A 24,264-nucleotide genomic window follows, 5' to 3' on the forward strand; every position below is an offset into this window, starting at 1 on the left:
TTCATACAATAGTTTTGATAAAACGCTTAAACAAATGTTGATGAGACACAAGAGACCGTGTTATCAAAACTGTTCCTGTCAAATCAGTGTTATCATTGTTTATTTCTCAATTCACTGTTCAGCTATTCTCGTCACAATACATCCTCATTATTCCAGCATTTCGTTTCTCAAAACAATAGACATTTCCTACTGTTTTTCTTACTAGTCTATAATAAACGATTATTTAATTCATCAATGTTATATGTGGCAACAATACTCAATACATATGCAAATTTAGAAGTCCAGAATAGTTCAAGTCGTAAGTTTCTAGCAATGCTAAGAAAACGCACATTCTTTCAAGAAATCTTTCTTATGTTCTGAAATTATTAGCTAATGTATTTGACAATTAGTAAACTAAAAATTTGTTCATACCAATATTTAAAGACAATGAAATATTAACACACTTATAAGTTAAACGATTGTAGTTACAAATAAGTTTTATGTTCAGATGAATTAGAGGTGATTGGATATATTCCCTCAAACAAATGTAGATGGAATAATAGGATTGACAAATATGAGAAAAACGTATGAATGAATAAAAATAGAAATATAAAGAATATCATTGTAGCCTTTTCAAGTAAACTTGTGTCTTGTTGGAGATAAACCAACCAAACATTAATAAAACGTTTTAATATTTTTGATAATGTTGCATATTTATATATCAGTTATACGTATGTGTTTGAAGAAATCAAAAACGTGTGTGCACTAAATACGTTTTGGATGAACATATGGTAAGTTACTTTCATTGTTACATTAAGATACATGTATATATATATATATATATTGTAGTATTGTATATATAAATATATCTCTTCTCACTATCATGAAAATCATAACAAAACACTAAATATTATTTCAACTAGATAATAACTCAGGCAACACTTGCATCGACTTACTCTGTGTCAAGTTTGAAAATATCCGGTTATTATTGTAATGTGTCTTATATGAATTATTATTAGATGAAATAAATCTAGGTGTCGTGGGTTCAATTTAATAATATTGACAACAATAAACAAACGGAATACTAATTTATGAATGTAAATACTAAAAATATTGAACTTCATTATTTTTTTACAGAAGTTCCTGATTGAACCCTATTTCAATTTTAATGGAGAATCATGATCTTTAAACATGAAGCTGTAAACAGTTATTACGTTATTTGGAACACTAGTGACACCTGAGAATTGTAATGAACAGTACTATTTGATGAATTTTGCTAAACATTGGTGAAAACATAACACGTAATATAAATGTTTGTGAAAATCTGTGTCATGTTCAAATATTAGGAATCAGAAAAGTATGGATCTTTTAAAAAAATCCATATTTTCTTTAATACCGGAAACTATAGAAATGAAGATATCTTTAAATATCTTAATTGAAATATATAAAGTAGTAAGTAGATGTTTGTTATCTGTATAGTGCCACATCCTCAGATTGATCAAATGAATAAGATAATTGTAATAAAAGTCGTTACTTTATTTGGAACATTACTGCAACATCTGTGGGATAATGTATTATACTGGACACTACTATTTAATGAATTTTGGAACACTACAACGACATATCTGAGAAAATTTGTTATACTGGACAATTTAATGACGTTTGCTAAACGGTGCGGAAAACATAACACGAGTGAAGGTAATATGAATGTTTGTGAAAATGTGTGTAATATTCAAATATGAGGAACCAGTGACTTTAAAAATCCATATTTTCTGTAATACCGCAAACTATAGATCTAAATATCTTTTTAAAAAGTAAAAGTTTATCAATGCTTAATTCTTTGAAATATCATTTAAAAAGATATCTTTTTGGAAATATATGAAGTAGTAGATATATGTTTGTCATCTGTATAGTGCCGCATCCATATATCCGCGATATATAAAGTTTGTACCCCCTCAAACACTCATGATACAAATATATCTCTTCTCACTATGATGAAAGTCAGAACAAAACAATAAATATGATTTCAACTAGATAATAACTTAGTCATTACTTGTGTTGACTTACTCTTTGTCAAGTTATAAAATATCCGGTCATTTTTGTAATGTGTCTTATATGAATGTTTTAGATGAAATAAATCAAGATACTGTAATTCAATCTAATAATATTGACAACAATAAATAAACAGAATACTAATATGTGAATGCAAAAATTAAAAATATTGAATTCATTATTTTTTACAGATGTTCCTGATTGAACCCTATTTCAATTTTAATGGAGGATCATCATCTTTAAACATTAGGCTGTAAACAAGCATTACTTCATTTGGAACATTACAGAGAAATCTGTGAGAAAATTTATTATACTGAACAATACTTTTTAATGAATGTTTGTCATCTGTATAGTGCCGTATGCACAGCATGAACAATTTAATAAGATAATTAAAATAAAAAAGAACGTGGATATAATCGTTTTTTCTAGATACGATTGAGTAAAACATATAGGAACTCACATTTTTGTAAAGTGTGTGGATATTCTTATGTATAATAAACTTTCGTGACCAATATGAGAACTCACACTGGGGAAAAGCCACATTCTTGTGATGTGTGTGGATATTCTTTTTCTAAAAAATCACATTTAATAAGCCATACGAGAACTCACACTGAGGAAAAGCCATATTCCTGTCAAGTGTGTGGATATTCTTTTTCCCAAAAATCAAATTTAGTGAAACATATGAGAACTCATACTGGGGAAAAGCCATATTCTTGTGATGTGTGCGGATATTCTTGTTCTGCAAAATCAAGTTTAGTGAACCATACAAAAACTCACACTGGGGAAAAGCCATACTCTTGTAAAGTTTGTGGGTATTCTTGTTCTGCAAAATCAATGTTAGTGAACCATATCAGAACTCACACTGGGGAAAAGCAACACTCTTGTCAAGTGTGTGGATATTCTTGTTCTCGAAAAGCAACGTTAGTGAACCATATGAAAACTCACTCTGGGGAAAAGCCACACTCTTGTAAAGTGAATGGATATTCTTGTTCTGAAAAATCAGCGTTAGTGAGACACATGAGAACGCATACTGGGGAAAAACCACATTCTTGTGATGTTTGCAGATATTCTTGTTCTGTAAAATCAATGTTAGTGAACCATATCAGAACTCACACTGGGGAAAAGCCACATTCTTGTAAAGTGTGTGGATATTGTTGTTCTCTAAAATCAACGCTAGTGAACCATATGAGAACTCATACTGGGGAAAAGCCAAATTCTTGTAAAGTGTGTGGATATTCTTGTTCTGAAAAATCAAACTTAGTGAGACATATGAGAACTCACACTGGGGAAAAGCCACATTCTTGTAAACTTTGTGGATATTCTTGTTCTCAAAAGTCAGACTTAGCGAAACATATGAGAAGACATACGGGAGAAAAGCCACATTCTTGTCAAGTTTGTAAATATTCTTCCACTGCAAAATCAGACTTAGTGAGACATATGAGAACTCACACTGAGGAAAAGCCACATTCTTGTGAAGTTTGTGGATATTTGTTTTCTCAAATATCACATTTAGTGAGACATATGAGAACTCATACTGGGGAAAAGCCATATTTTTGTCAAGTGTGTGAATATTCTTGCTCTCAAAAATCTAATTTAGTGAGCCATATGAAAACTCATTCTGGAGAAAAACCACATTCTTGTGAAGTGTGTGGTTATTCTTGTTCTCAAAAATTTGTCTTAGTTACACATATGAGAATGCATACTGGGGAAAAGCCATATTCTTGTCAAGTGTGTGAATATTCTTGCTCTCAAAAATCGAATTTAGTGAGCCATATAAAAACACATCATGGGGAAAAACCACATTCTTGTGAAGTTTATGGATCATACCAGTTATCATAGGTGCCACAGGACTTATGAAGAAGAACCTGAATTCCTACCTAACTAATATTCCTGGTGAACCAAGTGCAAAAGAGATTCAGACAATTGCACTTAAGGGAACAGCGAGGATACTAAAAAGAGCTCTCGGTTGGTTTCAATAAAAAAGCAGGACAATGTTGGGGGCTGGTTTGGCTGCCCCATACCCAGCATTACAATCTTCAAAGGAAGAAAATTAAAAAAAAAAAGGGAAAAGCCATATTCTTGTCAAGTGTGTGAATATTCTTGCTCTCAAAAATCGAATTTAGTGAGCCATATGAAAACACATCATGGGGAAAAACCACATTCTTGTGAAGTTTATGGATATGCTTCTCAATAATCAAAGTTAGTAGGTCATATGAAAACTCACACTGGGGAAACACTGGGTATCTTCGGTCTCTCTAGTTTGTCAGAAAATCTGATATGAGGATGCTTCAAGTTTGAAGTAAACCCTGACCAAACATTCAAACAAAAATGAAAATGAAAACTTCTAAATCTACAAACTGGCAGGATGTCGCCCAGAATAAAAAGATCCTCTCAGCATGGCTATGCACTGGGTCATACGAGGAAAGCAACGGTGCACCTTCTCCTAGTGATGTTACCACAAGTAACAACTCTAAGCTGGATACTCCATCAGACCAGACCAACTCTAGTCCTGGAATTCGGCAAAACCAAACAAGGACCACCAAAAAAAGGAACTATAATCTTATCAAGTGGTCTGTTGAGGAGAAGAAAATAATTCTTCACTGTTTTGCATACTCCAGATATGAAAAATGGGGAAGAAAAAAAATTCTATATTCGAGGCCCAAATAAAATCGTCTCTTTACCAAAGGAAAAGGTATTAGAGACAACAACTAAAAACTTACTGTCGATCGTGTCACAGATTAGCAAATATCTTAGCAAAGATATAAGAGATGTAATAGAGCTAAAGGCTCTTGCTGAGGCAGAGGAGGACTTTAGCCAAAGGGACACAATTGAGTTTACTCAAACTCAATGGAGCAGGGAGGATAAATGGGTGCTTATATGGGCGATGGAATATGCAAAAATTAAGCATTCAAAACTCAAAGAAAGATGCCAAGAATGGCAAAAAATCTTTAAGCATCATTGCCCAAATAAAAAAGGCATCGCAAGAGAAAAACTCACATGCCAGAATTTAACTTCATGAAGAACAATGCTTTCTCTACGGAGCAGATTTCCAGCATGATTAGAGACATTCACTTGATGATTGAGGATGACCTCTGCCCAATAAGCAACCCCATCCCTCTTCCCAGTGATATTACACCAGAACCCATTTTATCTCAACTACCCGACATGGTCTCAGACCTAACATTGACAGAGGAGACGCATTATCAAGGGCAATGCCCAATAAACAACAGTAACTCTCCTCAAGACTCACCCCGAAAATATCTCAACTAAAACATGGGCAAAAACAACACCGCAATGCCCCACCTGTAAACATGACACTGGATGCCGACCAGATGGAGCTGGAGGAAGAACTGGCGAATAAAATAGAAATGGCACGATGCCTGGCTGTTGGAGATCGACCCAGACTGGTGAAAATAAATTGTACCAAAGCCTTCAAGATCCTTGTTACGAAAGTGAATGATGCTCTCACAAAAATTGTCCCAACTAATGCGTCATTAACTGAAATAAACCATGCAACTTTTGGGGCAGCATGGTTTATGCAGAGGAAACTTTTACCTCAGCATAAAGAGAAAAAAGAGGGAAAATTTGAGGCCAAAACAAAAGAACCAGTCTGGAAAAGTAGGCTTCAACAGAAAATATTAAAATCCGAAAAGAAATATCCCGGATATCTGCCTTTCTGTTATGTGACAGCCCAGGGAAAAAATTAAAAAAGAAGATGAATAAACTTAAAACTGACTATTCTCTTCATAACCAAGTGCAGCTAAGAGCTAAAATAGCAGAAAACCAAGCTGAAATAAAAGCTTTAGCTGCACAAATTAAAAAAAACAACAGAAAATGGAGTCCAAGTCATTGAATGAGTTGTTTGGCAAGAACCCAAGGATGGTGTACAGAAATTTAATTAAAGAGGAAATCAAGGTAAATTCGCCACCGTCAGAGGAAGAAGTGGAGTCATTCTGGAGGCCACTGTATGAGGATCCCAAACAACACCAAGAGAGGGAGTGGATATATACAATTAAAGAGTCTGTCAAGGGCAAACAAAATATGCCACCACTAAAAATCACGAAAGATGCTCTAAGGAGAAAAATCACCCATTTTGGCAACTTTAAAAGCCCAGGAATTGACAAGATCCCAAATTTCTGGCTTAAAAAACTCACAGCACTTCATGAACATTATGCACAGGCATTTACTCGTGTTGTCAGCGGTGAGGAAGATCCACCAGAATGGTTAACTCTTGGTAAAACGACTCTGGTACCCAAGAGCCAAGAGACTCACTTGCCCAATAAATACAGGCCTATCTGCTGCCTCTCAACCACATACAAGTGGCTTACAGGAATGATTGCAGATGCAATCTATCAACACCTGACCGAGGGTGAGTACCTTGAAAACGAACAAAAGGGATGCACCAGGAATAAACTTGGTACAAAGGACCAACTGCTCCTCAACAAAACCATCCTGGAGGACTGCAAAAAGCGTCAAAGAAACTTATCAATGGCTTGGATAGACTATAAGAAGGCATTTGATAGTGTGCCTCACTCCTGGATACTGCGATGTTTGGAGATATATAATGTTGATGAGAGCATAAGGACATTCCTTAAAAAACAAATGACCATGTGGCAAACATACATGGCTCTACACCACATGGAAGGGACAATACAAACTTCAAATCTCAGTGTCCAGCGAGGTATATTTCAAGGTGATAGCCTGTCACCATTGCTTTTCTGCCTTACTATTGACCCACTCAGCAAGCTCCTCAAAAAATGTGATGCTGGGTACAGTCTTAGTAGTGGAAGGAAAAAAGAAAAAAGTAAAAGAGTAAATCATCTACTTTTTATGGACGATCTCAAACTCTATGCAGAGACAGAAAAACAGCTTGTCTCTCTGATTGAAAATGTAAAGACTTTTACAGAGGATGTCTGCATGGAGTTTGGATTTGACAAATGTGCCAAATGCACAATAAAAAAAGGAAAAAAGACGGCATCCGAAAATATTCGGTTCAATGATGGCTTGATTGAAGACCTAGGAGAGGATGCCACATATAAGTACCTCGGTATAGAGGAAAATGTAACTGTGGAGCATGAAAAAATGAGACATAAGGTGGAACAAGAATACACATCACGCCTTAAAAAGATCCTCAAATCCGAATTAAGCCCGAAAAACAAAATAACTACCATAAATCAACTTTCAATCCCTGTCATCACATATGGGTTTGGTATTATTGACTGGCCCCAATACAGTATCAATAGGCTAGATACAAAGACCAGGAAACTCCTAACCTTGCATAAAATAATATACCGAAATCAATGTATGGACAGGATATACCTTCCACGAAGAGAGGGTGGCCTCGGTCTCACTGAAATAAACCATGCATATCTAGCCACCATAGTAAGCATGGGGCAGTATATTAAAAGCTCAACAGATATGACAATAGAAATAGTGAGGGACCACCATGAACGTCTACCTCAACAAACCTCAGTCATGAAGCTTGCCGAAAACTTTGGGGGTGTCATGCTGGAAAATACTGCCGAGGTATATGATAATCCAGCAACACAGATTGCAAGAAAAAAGAGAAAGAAATACACCGAAATCGAAATAGACACAAAAAAGCAAGGATGGGAACAACATAAAAGAGCAGGAAAGTTTCTGGAAGAGCTTAAACAGGAATATATAGACAGGGATGCTTCACTCCAATGGCTCAAGAGCGGGAGACTTCCATTTGATGAGGAAAGACTCATTGTAGCCAGTCAAGACCAAGGCTTACTCACAAATGGATTAAAAACAGGGCTGGCCTACAAGCAAATGGCCAATGCCGGTTTTGCCACTCAGCAATTGAGAGCCCAAGCCACCTAATGTCTGCATGCCCAATCTTATTGGCAGATGGCCTCTACACTGCCCGCCACAACAAAGTATGTAAGTACCTTCATTGGAAAATCTGTGGAGAGATGCAGCTTGACAGAGCGACGAACATCTGGGAACATGAACCACCACCAATAACATCAAATGGAAAAGTGACCGTGTTCTATGACAAAGACATACAGGCGGGGAGATACATAAAAGACAAGGCCATCAAGCCAGATATTGTAATATGGAACAAGCCTGAAAGAACTGCGCTCATTATCGATGTTACAGTCCCAAATGATTTTGGCCTTAACAGAGCTGAACGGGAAAAAATAAAATATCAGGACCTAAAAAATGATCTAAAAACGACATGGTCTCTGAAAGAAATACACATTATACCGGTTGTGATAGGGGCAACTGGGTTAATAAAAAAGAATCTTCATAAATACTTAGAAGCAATCCCTGGAAGACCAAACTGTAACGAAATACAAATAGCAGCCATAAAGGGAACAGCATCTATTCTTAAGAGAGCCCTCGGATATAAATTTAAATCATAACAGAATCAAGTGTTAGCTCCAGGAGGGAGCCCCTTGATCTCTTAATACTTACTGAAGTAAAATAAATAAAAAAAAGAGAAACGCCACATTCTTGTAAAGTGTGTGAATATTCATGTTCTCGCAAATCAGACTTACTGACACATACGAGAATTCACACTGGAGAAAAGCCACATTTTTGTAAAGTTTGTGGATTTTCTTGTTCTGATAAATCATCGTTAGTTTAACATATGAGAACTCACACTGGAGAAAAGCCACATTCTTGTGAAGTGTGTGGATATTCTTGTTCTACAAAATCATCCTTAGTTAAACATATGAGAACACATACGGTAGAAAAGCCACATTCTTGTAAACTGTGTGAATATTCTACTTCTGAAAAATACAATTTATTGGTACATATGAGAACTCACACTGGAGAAAAACCACATTCTTGTGAAGTGTGCAGTTATTCTTTTTCTCAAAAATCAGCGCTTGTTACACATATGAGAACTCACACTGGGGAAAAGCCATATTCTTGTGAAATTTGTGGATATTCTTGTTCTTATAAATCCACGTTAGTGACACATATGAGTATTCACACTGGTGGAAAGCCACATTGTTGTGAAGTGTGTGGATATTCTTGTTTTGTTAAATCAACGTTAGTCAAGCATATGAACAGTCACAATGGAGAAAAGCCATATTCCTGTAAAGTCTGTGAATATTCCTGTTCTGATAAACAAAGTTTAGTCAGACATATTAGAACTCACACTGGAGAAAAGCCATATTCTTGTGAAGTCTGTGAATATTCTTTTTCTCAAAAATCAAATTTACTGACACATATAAGAACTCACACTAAGAAAATGAGATGAGATTACTTAAATGTCTTTGGAAATAAAATTGAATACCCTTTGGAGGGAACTAGTCAAATATATGTTTAGCTTACACAGAGGTCAAGTATTAACCCCAGGTATGGGGCCTTTATTTATGTGAATTGTGACAAAAATGCAATTCTTATAAAATATGTTAATTTTTTAAATGTTCAAAATATATAAGAACTCACATACCAATGGAGTGTGTAAATAAATGATTGCTGGCAATGATGAGGAGAGGTATTGTAGAGCAACAAAAACACAGAAAGCTGACCGAGAAGGAAGATTTCTGAAATATCATGAATGATGTACAATGAATCGCTTAATATTGTAACAATGGCTACTGACTAAACGTTTGTTAATTTATCTAGCTGAACTTAGTAACATCTATGGTATGTGTGATGGCTTTTGAATCAAGCATACATGAGATGGTGCGTCTATGGTCAATGACACAATATTAGACGTCGTCTAATGGATTAAGCACTATCAATGATATTCTGTAAAACGCTTTCTATTGATAAAATTGCCGAGAACAGCACTTAAATCTGTAACAAACATTGCATCCTAGCTTGGTTTTTAGCAGAAAAATCAACCATCAACATGATGATGGTTGGCTTCCCTACTAAATGAACAGAGACGATCGCTTTTCTATTACCTTCATCAACCGAACCTAAGCTATGGATATTGTAAGGTCTTCTTCTTACTCTGTCATTTTTCTTGTAAAGAATCTTATTATATGACAATTATTTCTAGAAAATAATCCCATATAATAATGATGAGGAGAGGTATTGTAGAGCAACAAAAAACACAGAGAGGTCATCAGCACAAAAGAAAGCTGACCGAGAAGGAAGATTTATGAAATATCATGAATGATGCACAATGAATCGCTTAATATTTTAAAAATGGCTACTGACTAAACATTTGTGAATTTAACGACAGATGCTTTTCTATTGCCTTCAACTTCACCAAATCCATCGACATTGTCTTTTTAACTCTGCCACTTTTTATGTAAAGAACCTTATTCTATTACAGTTTTTCTATAAAAATAATCCAATCAACATATAAATTCATTTTAAATCTTTGGGTTTTCCCCATGTTGTTGTCCAATATCATGAAAATGTCGGATGATAAAATAAACTCCATACCAAAAGCAGTTGAAGTTTCTTTAGCGTTTTTCACATCAGAGCTAAGACCAAAATGTGGAAGCGTCTCCTACATGAGATACTCTTGCTTATGATGACGAAGATAGTTTAATGCTGACGACTTTATTCAGATAAAAGTATAAAAGCATGCCTAAAAGCTGGTCTATAACAAATAAAATTAACGTTTTTACCAACGTAAATAGAATGTTTCAATTATTTTGCCAACTTTAACTTTCTTATTTTAAATTTGGTTTTCAAATATTTCGTAAGTTTAATTACCTAATCAGATTGAAAATATTATTATTTTATCTATAACTGAGTATTTTAATTATTTTAACTGAGTATTTTAATTATTTTAACTGAGTATTTTAATTATTTTAACTTAGTATTTTAATTCATGCAACATTGGATATTGCAGATGAATAAGGAATGCAGCTATTAAGGAATTTCGAAACAGGATCGACTTTATCACGTGTGTAAGCTATAAAGTTTATAAACCATATTTGACTATTGGTATCAGATTAAGATGTTTACTATTCTATTTCTACTTTAATTACAAATCAGTTTATTATATAAAATGTGAAACTTTAATACGACTAATTAAAAAATTGCATTACAAAATATTTAAAGTGTTGAAGTCATGATGTCATAGCTGAATCAGAAATTTGACTATTTTATACTGACGACCACATAAGGTGCCTTACACTCATTGTAAATTTGGGATCTATGAAATTACTTGCTAATTTTGAAATGTAAATGAGGTTTTATGTTTAACACATATATGGAAATAAGCGACAAATTGACGAAATTATTTACAAAAGGGATTGGTCGAATCTGCATGTAATTGTTTATAATTTCAATTCCACAGGCTTGCAGTTCTAAGAAAGAAGCTTTGTTCATGGAATCTACGTTTAGGTTTAGGCACAGATAAAGAGTGGGGGAATTATTGATAGTGTTTACAGCTAGACGAGTGTTTCTTGTGAAAGTTTTGCGAGGGGGGACCATAGATTGAAGCTCAGTCGAACACTTTCCATGAAAATAACGATACATCAGAGACAAACTCGCAACATCTCTTCTGTGAGATAGAGGTTGCAAGGAAGAGAAAAGGACATCTCCTACGAGGCTACGAGTAGCTGTTCTGTACAGGTTCTGGACTTTATAATTTTGCAGGCAAGGAACAAAAGACACGAAAATATTGTGCTGGAATAAAAGATTTAATATTCATGGAAAATCCTGGTTTCTCATTGGTTGATAGCAGAACGTGGTTCAATTGGATTCCTCGGTTCCTATCGGTGGCGTTTATAAAGAGAATCTCCCAACTTTCAGTTTCTATCATGATGCTTTGGTTGTAATGTGTTCCTTTATACGTATGAGTAATGGTATAACTGTGCTGCGGATGTAAAACTCACAGAACATTGTATTCTGAGGTTTAAGGAATCACAACTAATAAAAACATATAAACCCGAAATAAATAACAGGGCATGCTCACAAAACGTAGAAAAACCAACAACACTCTTGACATGCATCCAATGCTTGTAATAACAAACAAATAATTATATTACACCCTTGATTACTAATTAATAACAACATATAACAAATAAATATCAACGTTTGATTGAGCAGAGAAAAAAAAAACGTATGCTGTAGCGTCGTCACCAGAATACATTTACTAGAATACGTTTTTGGTGTAACAAATAAAAAATGGGGGGAAATAAAGCTAAGTCTCGTGAATAAAGACAAAGTGACAAAAAAGGGAGGCAAAATATATAAAAAAAGAAGCAAATGAAAAATCAGGTCCGAAGAGAATATCAATTTAGTCAAGTCTTATTTGTAGCTACCAGTAACTTCGAGTCTGCCGAGCGCTTCCTGTAATTGGTTCTTTGTGAATAAACATGTCGAAAATACTCCATTTTTTCACTTAATATAGAGTATCCTCCTAGTACACTGTTCAATACATTTGTAACTAATAATATATATATCCAGCATATTTTTCGAAACCTTTCCCTTGTTTTTCTTAGACAGTTATAGCTGATTTGGCATCCTGAGACGTAACATGTTCCTTGTAGTGAAGTAGAAGAAACAAAAAGAAACTAAAAAATAAGACACAGCTGTTCCTTCCAAAAGGTTGAGCTCTTCAACGTCCAAAAACAATTCACCGTCACAAAAAGAATTCACCGTCACTTCTTCCAACCGTCGTTTCACACTCTGCTCTCTGCTCTCTTCACCCTGCTTTAAAAAAAGTACCGTTTATATGCTGCCCCTTTGTCCACTTATGCAAATTGACTATCAACCAGAGCCATCTAGTTTTCCATTTCTCCAAACAGCCAATTTGCAAAGGGGGACAACTCTAACCACACAGAGCCATCTAGTTTTCCATTTCTCCAAACAGCCAATTTGCAAAGGGGGACAACTCTAACCACACAGAGCCATCTAGTTTTCCATTTCTCCAAACAGCCAATTTGCAAAGAGAGACAACTCAAACCACACGCCCCCTTGATCTACACGATCATCACATGTCAACCCATCACGTAGTCGCTCGACCAACATGGCGGCCGTCTCTCTCACTGCGATCTCCGCGGAGCCTCTTCGTGAACATCGCTACTTGGCTCGACGTCGCTGTCTTCCTCTGATGACACCACTACCGGCCGCACATCAAGGATGTGTCAAGGGATGGCGTTGATAGATACATTGTTTGGGAATTGGACACTTGTCACAATGCCCCTCCCCCAGTGTGTGGTACAGCGAGCATCAGGCGGTTTGATCCACACTTCCTCTCCCACTCGCACAGTCGCTCGCTTCTCACCTTACTCCGTGGGTACGTGCTGTTTGGGGATGCCGCCACTCGTACTTGAAGACTGCCCTCTGCAGCACTGACTCCACTTTTTGCCCTGACTTTGGAGCCATATTATACCAGAAGACAGCTTCTGGCGGCGAAATCTGGCCCCTTTCAGCTATAGCCTTAATGGTCCCCTGATGCCGCTCCACAATTCCGTTTCAGCCTGGTCTATATGCAGCCCTGAAATAGCGTCGCACTCCCCACTTATTTAACACATTCTTCATGGCAGCTGAGCGAAAGGCAGTTCCATTGTCCATTAGCACTTCCGTCACTGGACCCCTCTCCAAAAACACCTCTTCCAAGACCTTTGCAATTTTACCTGCATTTTCCGCCTTGATTTCCCTACAAATGGCTACTCTTCCTGGTCCACAGTCGACCATTGACAGATACGGCCTCTGTCGATAGTGCGTTATCTTTATGTCTACTCGGCGCAGGGTCGATTGATTGACACCGGTTGCATCTCTCAACCACTGTCCTAACGGCCTCCTTGGTGATTCTGGGGTCCACCTTCCTGGCCAAGAACAAGGTTCTATCCACTCCAAAATGGTGCATGTCATGCAAATCCTTCAGAGTGTTTTCATTCACACAACATATTGCAACAGCCAACTCATTCGGCGCCTTTGGCCAGGTCTTCCGCACCCTCATCATCACATCTGCTCTGTTCTTCGCTGAAGGAACGATAGTGACCCTAAGTTGAAGATCAAATTCCCTAATCAGCTCCCTTAACATCATCAATCGACGCTTTACTAGCATCTCGGCAGCGCCTTTCGTCTTCACCCTCCTTTCTTCTGTAACTTCGGACTAGATCCAAGAGAAAACAGTGGCTGAGTCGGTCCTCAACATTCTGTAGCCCCCATTTCAAGGCTAAGTTGATGCCCTTCATAACCGCATCCAGTTCAGCCACATTTTTGTGAGCTATGTCATCCTTCTTACGCAACCAAGCAGCATCTTCTGCAGTAACCCCACCTATCTCCAAGGTGACCCCCACCCCCACTGCTATACAGCTTGCATCACACCACACAACACCTTCTGCACTGTTGGGTACATGCCAAACACCTCTCACTGGATCCTCCCTCTTCACCTCTTCAATAATCTATCTCATAATGTCCACAGTCTCTTTATCAACTCCATCCTCCCACTTCGCTCCACTAGCTAGCCTTTTGATATAACTACATGCAGTCCGTAACCATCCTGCAATAGGGTAATGGGCCAACAGTCTTCCGCATATTGAGAAGAGTTCTCGCCTGCTCATTTTTTCTGACACCTCCGGGATCTCATTTCCCCTCCGGAACACTAACCGTCCTTTCTGGTCCTTTCTTAGTTGGAGCCCTTACACAGCTCCTTCCTCCAATGATTCTGGGCGTTTTGCAATTAGCCCAAAGCTGTTGAGGTGTTTTACTACGTCCTCCGCAGTTGTTACCGTCTCATCCACCAAAATATCATCAATGTAGGAACTGGTGGCTCTTCTAACTGCGTCCTCCTTGCTTAGAACCGTTTTGAGGATCGCTGCCATGATTTTTGGTGCAGAATTCAGGCCAAAACCCAACCTAGTCAGGCAGTATGTTTGGCCCTTGTACCTGACCAGCTGGTATTTCCAGAATTCCTGTGAAATGTGGATCTGTAGGTATGCAGATTTTAAATCCACAATCGTCGCAGCCTTCTGAATCTGCCTCCACTCTCGCATGGTCTCTCCGCACACGTCCATCACATCGCTTCCCGTGTGACACACAACATGTACGTTCAGCTCCCTGAAGTCCAGTACTGGCCTAATTTTTGTTTTGTGGGCTGAACAACCGCCATTAACGGCAGCACACCTTCCACCTTCTCCGTCCATGGTCTTAAAATCCCCTCTGAGATCCATCGGTCCACCTCCTTCTTGAATTCAACTCTTGTGCCTCCTCACAACGTATGCTCGTAGCATGCTACTCTGTTGTTCAGTATGGGAGGTTCTCCCTTCCATGCCCACTTGACTGTCCATTTCTCACAATCAAAGTGTGCAGAGAAATCTTGGTCCTCTATCGTGCAACTTTTGTCTGACCCGGCCGTTCCTGTGACACCTTTTTCGAATTGCACACCTGCAGCCCCTTGATGTCCTCCAAATCTCACGGAGTTCCTATATACTGTAACGCCCCCTAGTCGAGCAATTGCGTCCATCCCTAGCACCACATCGACACCCGTGACAATTTTGTTAATAACAATCGCCTGGATTGTTAGTGACATCCCACATACCATCAACCGAACGATACTTGTGCCATTGCACTTCACCTCTCTGCCGTCAACTGACGTAATGCTGCTGGTTCCATTGCATGTGTCAACCATGTCTTTGGTAACAATTGTTGAAGTACAGCCCGTGTCGACAAGGGCTTTTGCACTTCGTCCATTTAGGGTCACCTCTACTTGTGGTGACATACCCTGAAGCGCCTTCATCAAATAAGTGGGGTAGCCACCGGCGCAGTGGCTTCCCCCTGTTAGTTTCCCTGGGGACAGAATCTGCTGATGTGGCCGACTTCCCCATAGCGGTAACACGTGACTTCTGGCTTTGGCTTCCTGCACTCCCTCGCCATATGGGGGCCTTGACATCGGTAGCATCTGCCAGAGAACCTGGGTCTCTGCCACAGTCCTCTCTGCTTTTCGTCCTTCACAATTTCCTGCTGCAGTTTGCTTCGTTGAGCGACAGCTACGATTCCCTGCTCACTCTCTTTTTTCCTGGCCAGCACCCTTGCCTGTGTAATCAACTCCGCCACCTTCATAGTATTTACACCAGGTAGTTGCTGCAGAGCTATAGAAATATGGTCCGGGAAGCCATTGATAAAGGCCATCTTAACCATCTGTCGATGGCCTCCTCCATTGAATCCTGCTAGTCCCGTCAACATCCTGATATTGTTGGCGTAAACATCGACACCATATGGCTAGTTTGCCATATGCCACAAACGGTCCTTTGGTAAATGCTTCCTTCAACTTTTCCTCAATGGCGTCAACAGACAGTCGAGCCTCCTCCCACATCTCCAGATATAGGGCCAGAGCATCAGCATCAAGATACAGCGGTATCAAGCTGGCTAAATCCGCGATGTCCTGCAACTTAGCGACAAGTTTTACCTTGTTCAGCCAGGTTATAACATCTCCCTCTCTCAGAGAACGTCTTAAGCATTTCACTGCTGATCCTCTTTGCTTCCATAGTTCCCGCCGAAATAGCTTGTAGTGAAGTAGAAAAAAAAGAAATAAAAAAATATATAAAACACAGTTGTTCCTTCCAAAAGGTTGAGCTCTTCAACGTCACAAAAATAATTCACCGTCACAAAAAGAATTCACCGTCACTTCTTCCAACCGTCGTTTCACTCTCTGCGCCCTTCACCCCTGCTTAAAAAGAGTACCGTTTATATGCTGCCCATTTCTCCACTTATACAAATTGACTATCAACCAGAGCCATCTAGTTTTCCATTTCTCCAAACAGCCAATTTGCAAAGGGGGGCAACTCAAACCACACGCCCCCTTGATCTACACGATCATTACATGTCAACCCATCACGTAGTCGCTCGACCAACATGGCGGCCGTCTCTCTCGCTGCGATCTGCGCGGAGCTTCTTCGTGAACGTCGCTACTTGGCTCAATGTCACTGTCTTCCTCTGATGACACCACTACCGGCCGCACATCAAGGATGTGTCGAGGGATGCCGTCGATAGATACATTGTTCGGGGACTGGACACTTGTCACAAAGGTTTTTACTGTACCTCCAGGTGAGTCAAGAAATATGAGGGCGCCCTGCTGATCTTCTACCTAATAACTACAGTAAGAAGAATTTGCCTACTATTTTGCTGTGCTTGGTCATGATGGTGATAGCTACTTTCACATGTCCAGGCCGTAATGAATGCGCATTAGATCGATCACGTGAGGTAAGACCCAAATCTGTATCATTAATCTTATAAGCCAAATCTTCAATATGAACCAAATCTTCAATATTGAGGATTTTGTCTGAAAATGTTACATCAACGTCAGGATTTTACTTTCGTTCCTTCAATAGGAAATCTTCCATGAATGCAGTCAGCATGATAGCAAGCATATTTCTCTAATTATATGCTTATTTAAATGAAGATGCTTCCTGCAATGTAGCATCCCAGTGGTTATCATTGCCATTAGTCCAGTTCAAACAAACAGAAGTATATAGAAGCTAGAAGTAACGTTAAGAAAGAAATAGCAACAGCTAAGAGAGAATTTACTGAAACCACTAAAAAACGCATCGAAGCACAAAAATTAGGAAATCGTGACTTCTGGAAAATCTACAAAAGTGTAGTAAATAATGGGCAATCAACAATACCCCCGCTAACCAACAATCACGAGGTTGTTTGCTCAGCAACCGACAAGGCTAATATGCTTGCCAGCCGGTTTGTCTCGAACTCCACACTGGACCCTTCCAACCACCCCTTGCCTGACTTTCCTTTGCGGACAGACGCCACGTTAGACGATCTAAACATCACCTCTGCTCAGGTACACGCTATCCTAAAAAACCTTGACACTTCAAAAGCATGTGGACCCAATCTCATCCCAGCTGTGCTATTAAAAAAGTGTTCAGCCGGAGTAGCTCCAGTTCTCTCCAAACTCTACAACAAATGCCTTAATGAATCATGCTTTCCGGGCTGTTGGAAAACTGCTTCTGTGGTACCAATATTCAAGAATTCTGGCGAAAGAACTGACCCATCAAATTATCGCCCCATTAGCCTCCTCCCGCTTTTCGCCAAAATATTTGAGACCATAATTAACCATGCTCTAGTCCGGCACCTTACAGATGCTAAACTTCTGACTGACAAACAATATGGATTTAGACAAGCCCGTTCCACAGCTGACATCCTCACTGTAATCTCTGAACGTATATACCATTCACTGGACAAAGCAGGGGAGGGCAGAGCGGTAGCTCTAGATATATCTAAGGCTTTTGAGAGGGTATGGCACAAGGGTCTCCTCAGGAAAATTAAACCAAATTATTACTGGTAGAATACTTAACATAATTAAATCCTTCTTAGATAAGAGAAAAATCCAGGTTGTCCTCGGCGGGCATACATCTAAACAGTGTGATATAAATGCGGCCGTGCTTCCAGGGTCTATCCTTGGACCTCTATTGTTCCTAATATTTATTAATGACCTCCCCGACAAAACTGCCTCTGAGATGGGTATATATGCTGATGACACTACACTCTATAACAGACACGACAGGAAAACAAATGAACACATATCTAAAGAAATGGCAAAAACACTAGAGGATGACCTCCAATCTGTAGTGGAATGGGGACATAAATGGATGGTCACATTCAATGCTGCCAAGACTAAACTGGTTTCCTTCAATAATTACAAGAAACCTTCTCTGCCAGCAATAGTAATGACCAGTGACTCCCTGTCTGAGAGTATATCTTTCAAACTGCTTGGCCTACCGTTCACAGGAAACATGAGTTGGAAAAATTATAGTGAAAACATTGCCAGGGCCGCTGCGAAAAAAGGTAGACTCTCTCTACCGTGCTAGAAAACTTCTGACACCTGAAAGTATCCTGTACCTCTATAAGGCCACCATTCGTCCATGTATGGAGTATTGTTGTCACATTCAGGCTGGTGCATCTGCTGCTAGTCTCTCGCTCCTAGACAAGGTTCAAAAGAGAGTCGCCAATCTGATAGGCCCTGAACTGGCATCTAAGCTTCATCATCTGTCCCATCGATGAAACGTTGCATCCCTCTGCCTGTTCTACAAGTATTTTAATGGCGAATGCTCTGACGAACTGTAGACACTTGTGCCCCCACGACGTAGACACCTTCGACAAACCCGACTGGCAGCTAAATCCCACCCCCACACAAATCCCAACATAGTGCCCCAGTAGTTGCTGCCCCTGATAGTAGCCCCCTACACCAAAGTGGCAATGCGCCTTGCTTGGGGTGAAAATGTAATAATAAAAATCAAGTAGTTCCTATGGATTACATGCATCCCTGAATGTATTCATAACTTGGCCATTCATAGTATTGAGGTGTGTGGACCTCTAACATGGTGTAGAAGCAGTTTCAAACAGAAGCATTCGAATTGATTTGGATGCAATGTGTATACCCAAAACTTCTAGCCTGGAACTGCCCTACCCTGTAATCTTTGTTTGAAGATCCTATTTTTACTGCCCCATGTGGGAACTTCAACATACAAAAGTGTACATGCAAAGAAGTTGCACATCAATTGAAAAAAGCTGTCAAGAGTTGTTGCAGGTGGATTTGCAACTCTATCCGCTGCATTTCATTCAGTAAAGTAAACCCGCTGTCCATTTTCTAGATGGACTGACAGGTGAATAACCGGAGGATGTATGGGGAAGTTAAGTATTCTCCTAATGGTTTTATTAGTAGGAATGTAACGGCCAGTTTCATATCTCTTAACTTCACCATGAACATTAGTTTCAATTGTGAAGACAGCTTAATCACTGCTTTTATTCCCATATTCACAAATGTATCTGATTTCACACTATTACAGTATTCACCATTGATCTGTGCGTTAAACGTCTTACAAAGGAGTTAATTATATGGTACAACCCATCAGTTGTCTACAGAAAATTTTAAGTTGCCAGTGTAAAATTGGATCTGTCAGAATATCGGGATTTTCTGCATTGATAACCGAGTCTAAGTCAGAGGGTCTCAACTTTTGTTCAAGCCAAACCAGACAATAAGCATGTGGCAATCCTCTTTTCTGCCACTTATCGGTGTACATATATACTACTACAACTCCAGAAATGTTTTATTTTGTAAGTAGGTGTATGAGGATACCTAACTTTAGATGAAAAACTCTTGCTATAAGATCATAACGATGATGTGGTTTTCGATAAAGTTTATAATAATTTAATTGAAAAAAAACACCGTCTTTTTTTCTTTTTTTTTTAATAAAACTAACTTTAATTTTAAAATTTCGATGTTTGAAAAACAGTCCATAATATAGATTTCATTATAAAAGTTTTATTTTTGTTTGATAAAAAAGAATAAAACAGTTAATAAATAAAAAAACAAAACAAAAAAAAACAGTCCATTAAGTTCAAATAAAAACTGTTTGAATAAAACTTATTAAAAAAAAGGTTCATTATTATAATACAACTCAATATTTATTTAAATTGCGATGTATGTCGGTGGTCAGTGAAGGAGAAATCCTTCTAGGCCGAGACAATTTTTATGTATAATAAAATCACAAGTATAAACAATCGAGATTTAAAGATTTGGTCGCAAAAATCCGAAACAGAAGACACCCATTTATTTAAATATCTTTTATTTAAATACGTTCGTTTTGTTACTTACTTAAAAAAAAAAAAATGTTTTGTAAATATATATTTTTTCTTTTAAATCTTCAATAGTTTTGTAAATATATATATAAGAAAAAATTGCTGGCGAATATTCGAGCATGTTTGCTATTTGACTTGTTTACAAACAACCGACGCTATGTGCGTGTGCCAATGTCAAGGTCGAATCACCGGTGTTAGTTGAAATGTGCGCTTGTCACCACCAGGCGGCGTCGTCTGCTACAGGGTATCTATTCTTTACTTGATCCTAGATTTCTACATTTAATGAGCATATTGAACTCATATCCCGGACCATTATTTATATACATTATTTATATACATTATTATACCCTTCTTGACCTCCCCAATGAATGATTTGGGTACTGTACACATATCATATGCCAAATTTGTTTAAGGGATACGTTGAAGTTGATTGTTTCTGAGATACAAAAGGATATCCCGATGGTGAAACTCCTGACCTCTATTACAGCAGCAACCTCATGTGTCTCAGGGACATTAAAACCGCGTTCATGTTCATGTCTCAGAGTTTTGTCAGCATGCATAACCACTTTAAAGTCATCACGTGTAGAATGCTTCATAGCTATTTTAAAGTTTTGGATGAATGTATTTTCTTGATTAAGCATGCTTTGCAGATCAGGAATAATATCAAAGTTTGTGTTGGATAAATAGTTATATGTCGCTCTTGCTTCTTGACAAGTATCAAGAAGATACTGTGGATTTCCAACATCAACGGGAAGCAAGGAACCAACTCTATGACAAACCTGTCCACAAGCTTTAAATGTTGGCATATAAGCATCTTCACGTATTTGTTCAGCACCGAAGCTGGTCATACTAAAGCAGTTATTATAACTGCGAATGTTCTTCAAAAACTGTAAAGAATTATGCAAAGTCATGTTATCAATAAGTTAAGTTAATGGTTCTGGAGGTGTACCTAAATCTGGAAGAATAACTTTGCCACCCTGTGATAGATGTAGAGAGGACCTCAGAAACGGGCGAGAAAGAAAGACAGAAAAAAGACAGAAAAAAGAAAAGAGGCCCAAGATGGCGGCTGTTGTCTTTTAAAACCTCCGGTCTCGTGGAGATCTCTAGCACTCGTGTGGTATATGCCAATTGGGTGTGCCCGAAACATTAGAAAAGGCGAATCACTGGGAGGAGTTGGAGAAGCATTTAAGATATGCAAATAGAGAACGTCGACGTGTATCTCGTGTTGTGAATAACGAACTCTACTCGACTCAACTTGTGACTAGCGAACCTCTGCTTGACGTTTTAGCCAAAAGGTTTGTTACTTTGTGTTAGAGAAAGACTTTTGATTCAAGCTATTTCGGCTGTACTCTAATTATGACTCTAAGACAGTTTGACCTCCGACTCATCCCCGAGTTCAGTGGCGCAGCAACAGACGTTCCAATAGTAGAATGGGTAGAGGATGTAGAGTTAATGTGTGAGCTGTGCAAGATAACCAAGGTGGAGCGAGTATTGCTGCTGTGGCTGAAGGGTGCAGCTCGTGAGACGTATCGGCAACTCTCAGAAGACCAACGGAGCGACCTCGAGGAAATCTAGCCTGCCCTTGTAAAGGCTTATGGGACGGATTCGATTACGGCATTGGAATAGTTCACTGCTTGCTGCCTTCGGCCAGGAGAGACTGTAGATTAGTTTTTGACAGATTTGCAGGTAGGTGAAATGCCACCAGACTGTTGGATAAAGGGAGCCTTTGTAAATGGATTGCCATGCCATGCAAAGGGACTTTTGCCAGCCTCAACCCGAATGGACAAGCTGTCATTGAAAGAGCTGCTTGAGAGGGCTCGTGCAATGCTGACAGATGCTGTCGCCACAGTACAAACTCGAGAAGCCACATATGCACGTACACCACTGCCTACAGCTAGTGAGAACACCAGAAGCGTTAACTGCTTCAGATGCAGGGGCCCAAACCATTGGGCTCGTGATTGCCTTTCATCACAGTCAATGACCCAGAAGCCTAGCGGACCACAGTGTCACAAATGCAAGAACCGAGGACACCTGGCTCACGCATGTCTTGGAAACGGGCTAGGGGAGGAAGTTACAGGGCCAGTCTTCTCCCCAGATCGTCATTAAACAAGGTGATACCTGCAGTGAGCCTACGTGTTAACGGGTGTGAGTGCCACGTGCTTGTGGACACGGGTTATGGCCAGACACTTGTGCGCAAAGAGCATTGCAGCACTTGGAAAACGACAAGAACTCCGGTGCTGACTATAGGCGGGAGTTCGTTGTCCTCTTGCGGAGAGGGTATCATCCACATAAGTACTTGTAGCAAGTAGCTGTGCAAGCTCTGATTATGGACAGGGAGCTACTTGGGTATGATTTACTCCTATGAATAAACGCAATTGTGCAGCTGGGTAGAGTGAGAGTAGATGGAGCCGGGAACGTGACATTCTCCCAACGCGAAGATAAGCCTGATTTTTGTGCGTAGTTCGACCAGTGCACAAAATCCTGGACTGTGCACTGATAAATAACGGGAATGGTGGCAGTGATAGTAGATGGAGCCGGGAACAAGGCTGATTGTTTAACAAGAGTTACCCGCAGATGGATTGACGCCACTAGAAGCACCATCGAACCCATACAACTGGCCTGCGCCGCAGCCATATGTTCTGCTCAGTTTGATTGAATCAAGGAAGTCCACCACCAAAGTGGACATCCAGGGATCAAGCGAACCTTGTATTTTGCTAAGTTGGATGACCCTGAAGTACGAAAAGCAGACGTTAAAAGAATGGTTGAGGAAAAGGAAAACTGGGTGTAAAGAGCCACTGGAGCCGGCTGGCGATATATGTTACTCACCACAACAACGAGGATTACCTAATGCTCATTGACTGCGCCCCATCTAGATTTGCGATATGGTTGCCACTCTGTCGGCAAGATATGGCAGTAGTCGTCTGTCAGCTAGACAGCATCTTCCTCGAACATGGCCGCTAATTTATAATATAATAATCTGCGATAGACCTAGAGAGGACCTCAGAAACGGGCAAGAATCTGTCTCGGCAATTGAAAGACAGGAAAAGAAAAAGAAGAGGCCCAAGAGTCTCCGGTAACGCATAGATCTCAAGCAGTCTCGTGTGGTATATGGAAATTGGGTGTGCCTTAAACATTATAAAAGGTGAGTCGCTGAGAGGAGTGGGAGAAGCGTTTAAGACATGCGAATAGAGAACGTCGACGTGTATCTCGTGTTGTGAACAACAAACTCTACTCGACTCAACTTCTGACTAGCGAATTCTGCTTGACGTTTTAGCCAAAAAGTTTTAGACAAAGAATTCTGATACATAATCTTAGAAAACAAACCTGGTTTTCATATCTTCATTTTTATTTTTTAATAAATTGCATATGAAAATAAATTTTATGAAATAAATATCTTCGTACATTTTTTAATAAATTGTATAATAAAAAAAAAATTAATTTTACAAAATAAATTGAAATAAACCATAACTATTGGCAAATACATTGTATTTAAAAAAATGAATTTAAAAAAAATATATCATATTTTTTATTTTTTTAATAAATTGTATTTAAAAAAAATAATTTTACAAAATGAATTGCATCAAACCTTAAGTATTGACAAAAATAATCTCAACTTGATAGAAAAACAATTCGGCAAACTTAACTAATAAACGGACATTTTTACACGAGGAACGAAATAATGATTACACCATTTTATGATGACTTAAACTCTTTGTTCTTTAGCAGGTGATTTTCTTT

At 38.8% G+C, this 24,264-nt stretch overlaps 1 protein-coding gene across 1 annotated transcript; it reads left to right on the plus strand.

Annotated features, from left to right (window-relative positions):
- The first annotated feature begins 22,221 nt into the window (after positions 1–22,221).
- LOC145270200 (uncharacterized) lies at positions 22,222–22,632 on the plus strand. Its single transcript, XM_080125830.1, has one exon. The coding sequence runs from the start codon at positions 22,222–22,224 to the stop codon at positions 22,630–22,632; it is 411 nt and encodes a 136-aa protein (XP_079981956.1).
- The last annotated feature ends 1,632 nt before the right edge of the window (positions 22,633–24,264 follow it).

Source organism: Euprymna scolopes, chromosome 46 (genome assembly GCF_053919585.1).
Source record: "Euprymna scolopes isolate OS-2025 chromosome 46, ASM5391958v1, whole genome shotgun sequence".
Taxonomy (NCBI): Eukaryota; Metazoa; Mollusca; class Cephalopoda; order Sepiida; family Sepiolidae; genus Euprymna; species Euprymna scolopes.

Bases quoted from the DNA above. Each gene is read 5' to 3' on its own strand.
- LOC145270200 (XM_080125830.1), top strand. From the start codon at position 22,222: ATGCCACCAGACTGTTGGATAAAGGGAGCCTTTGTAAATGGATTGCCA.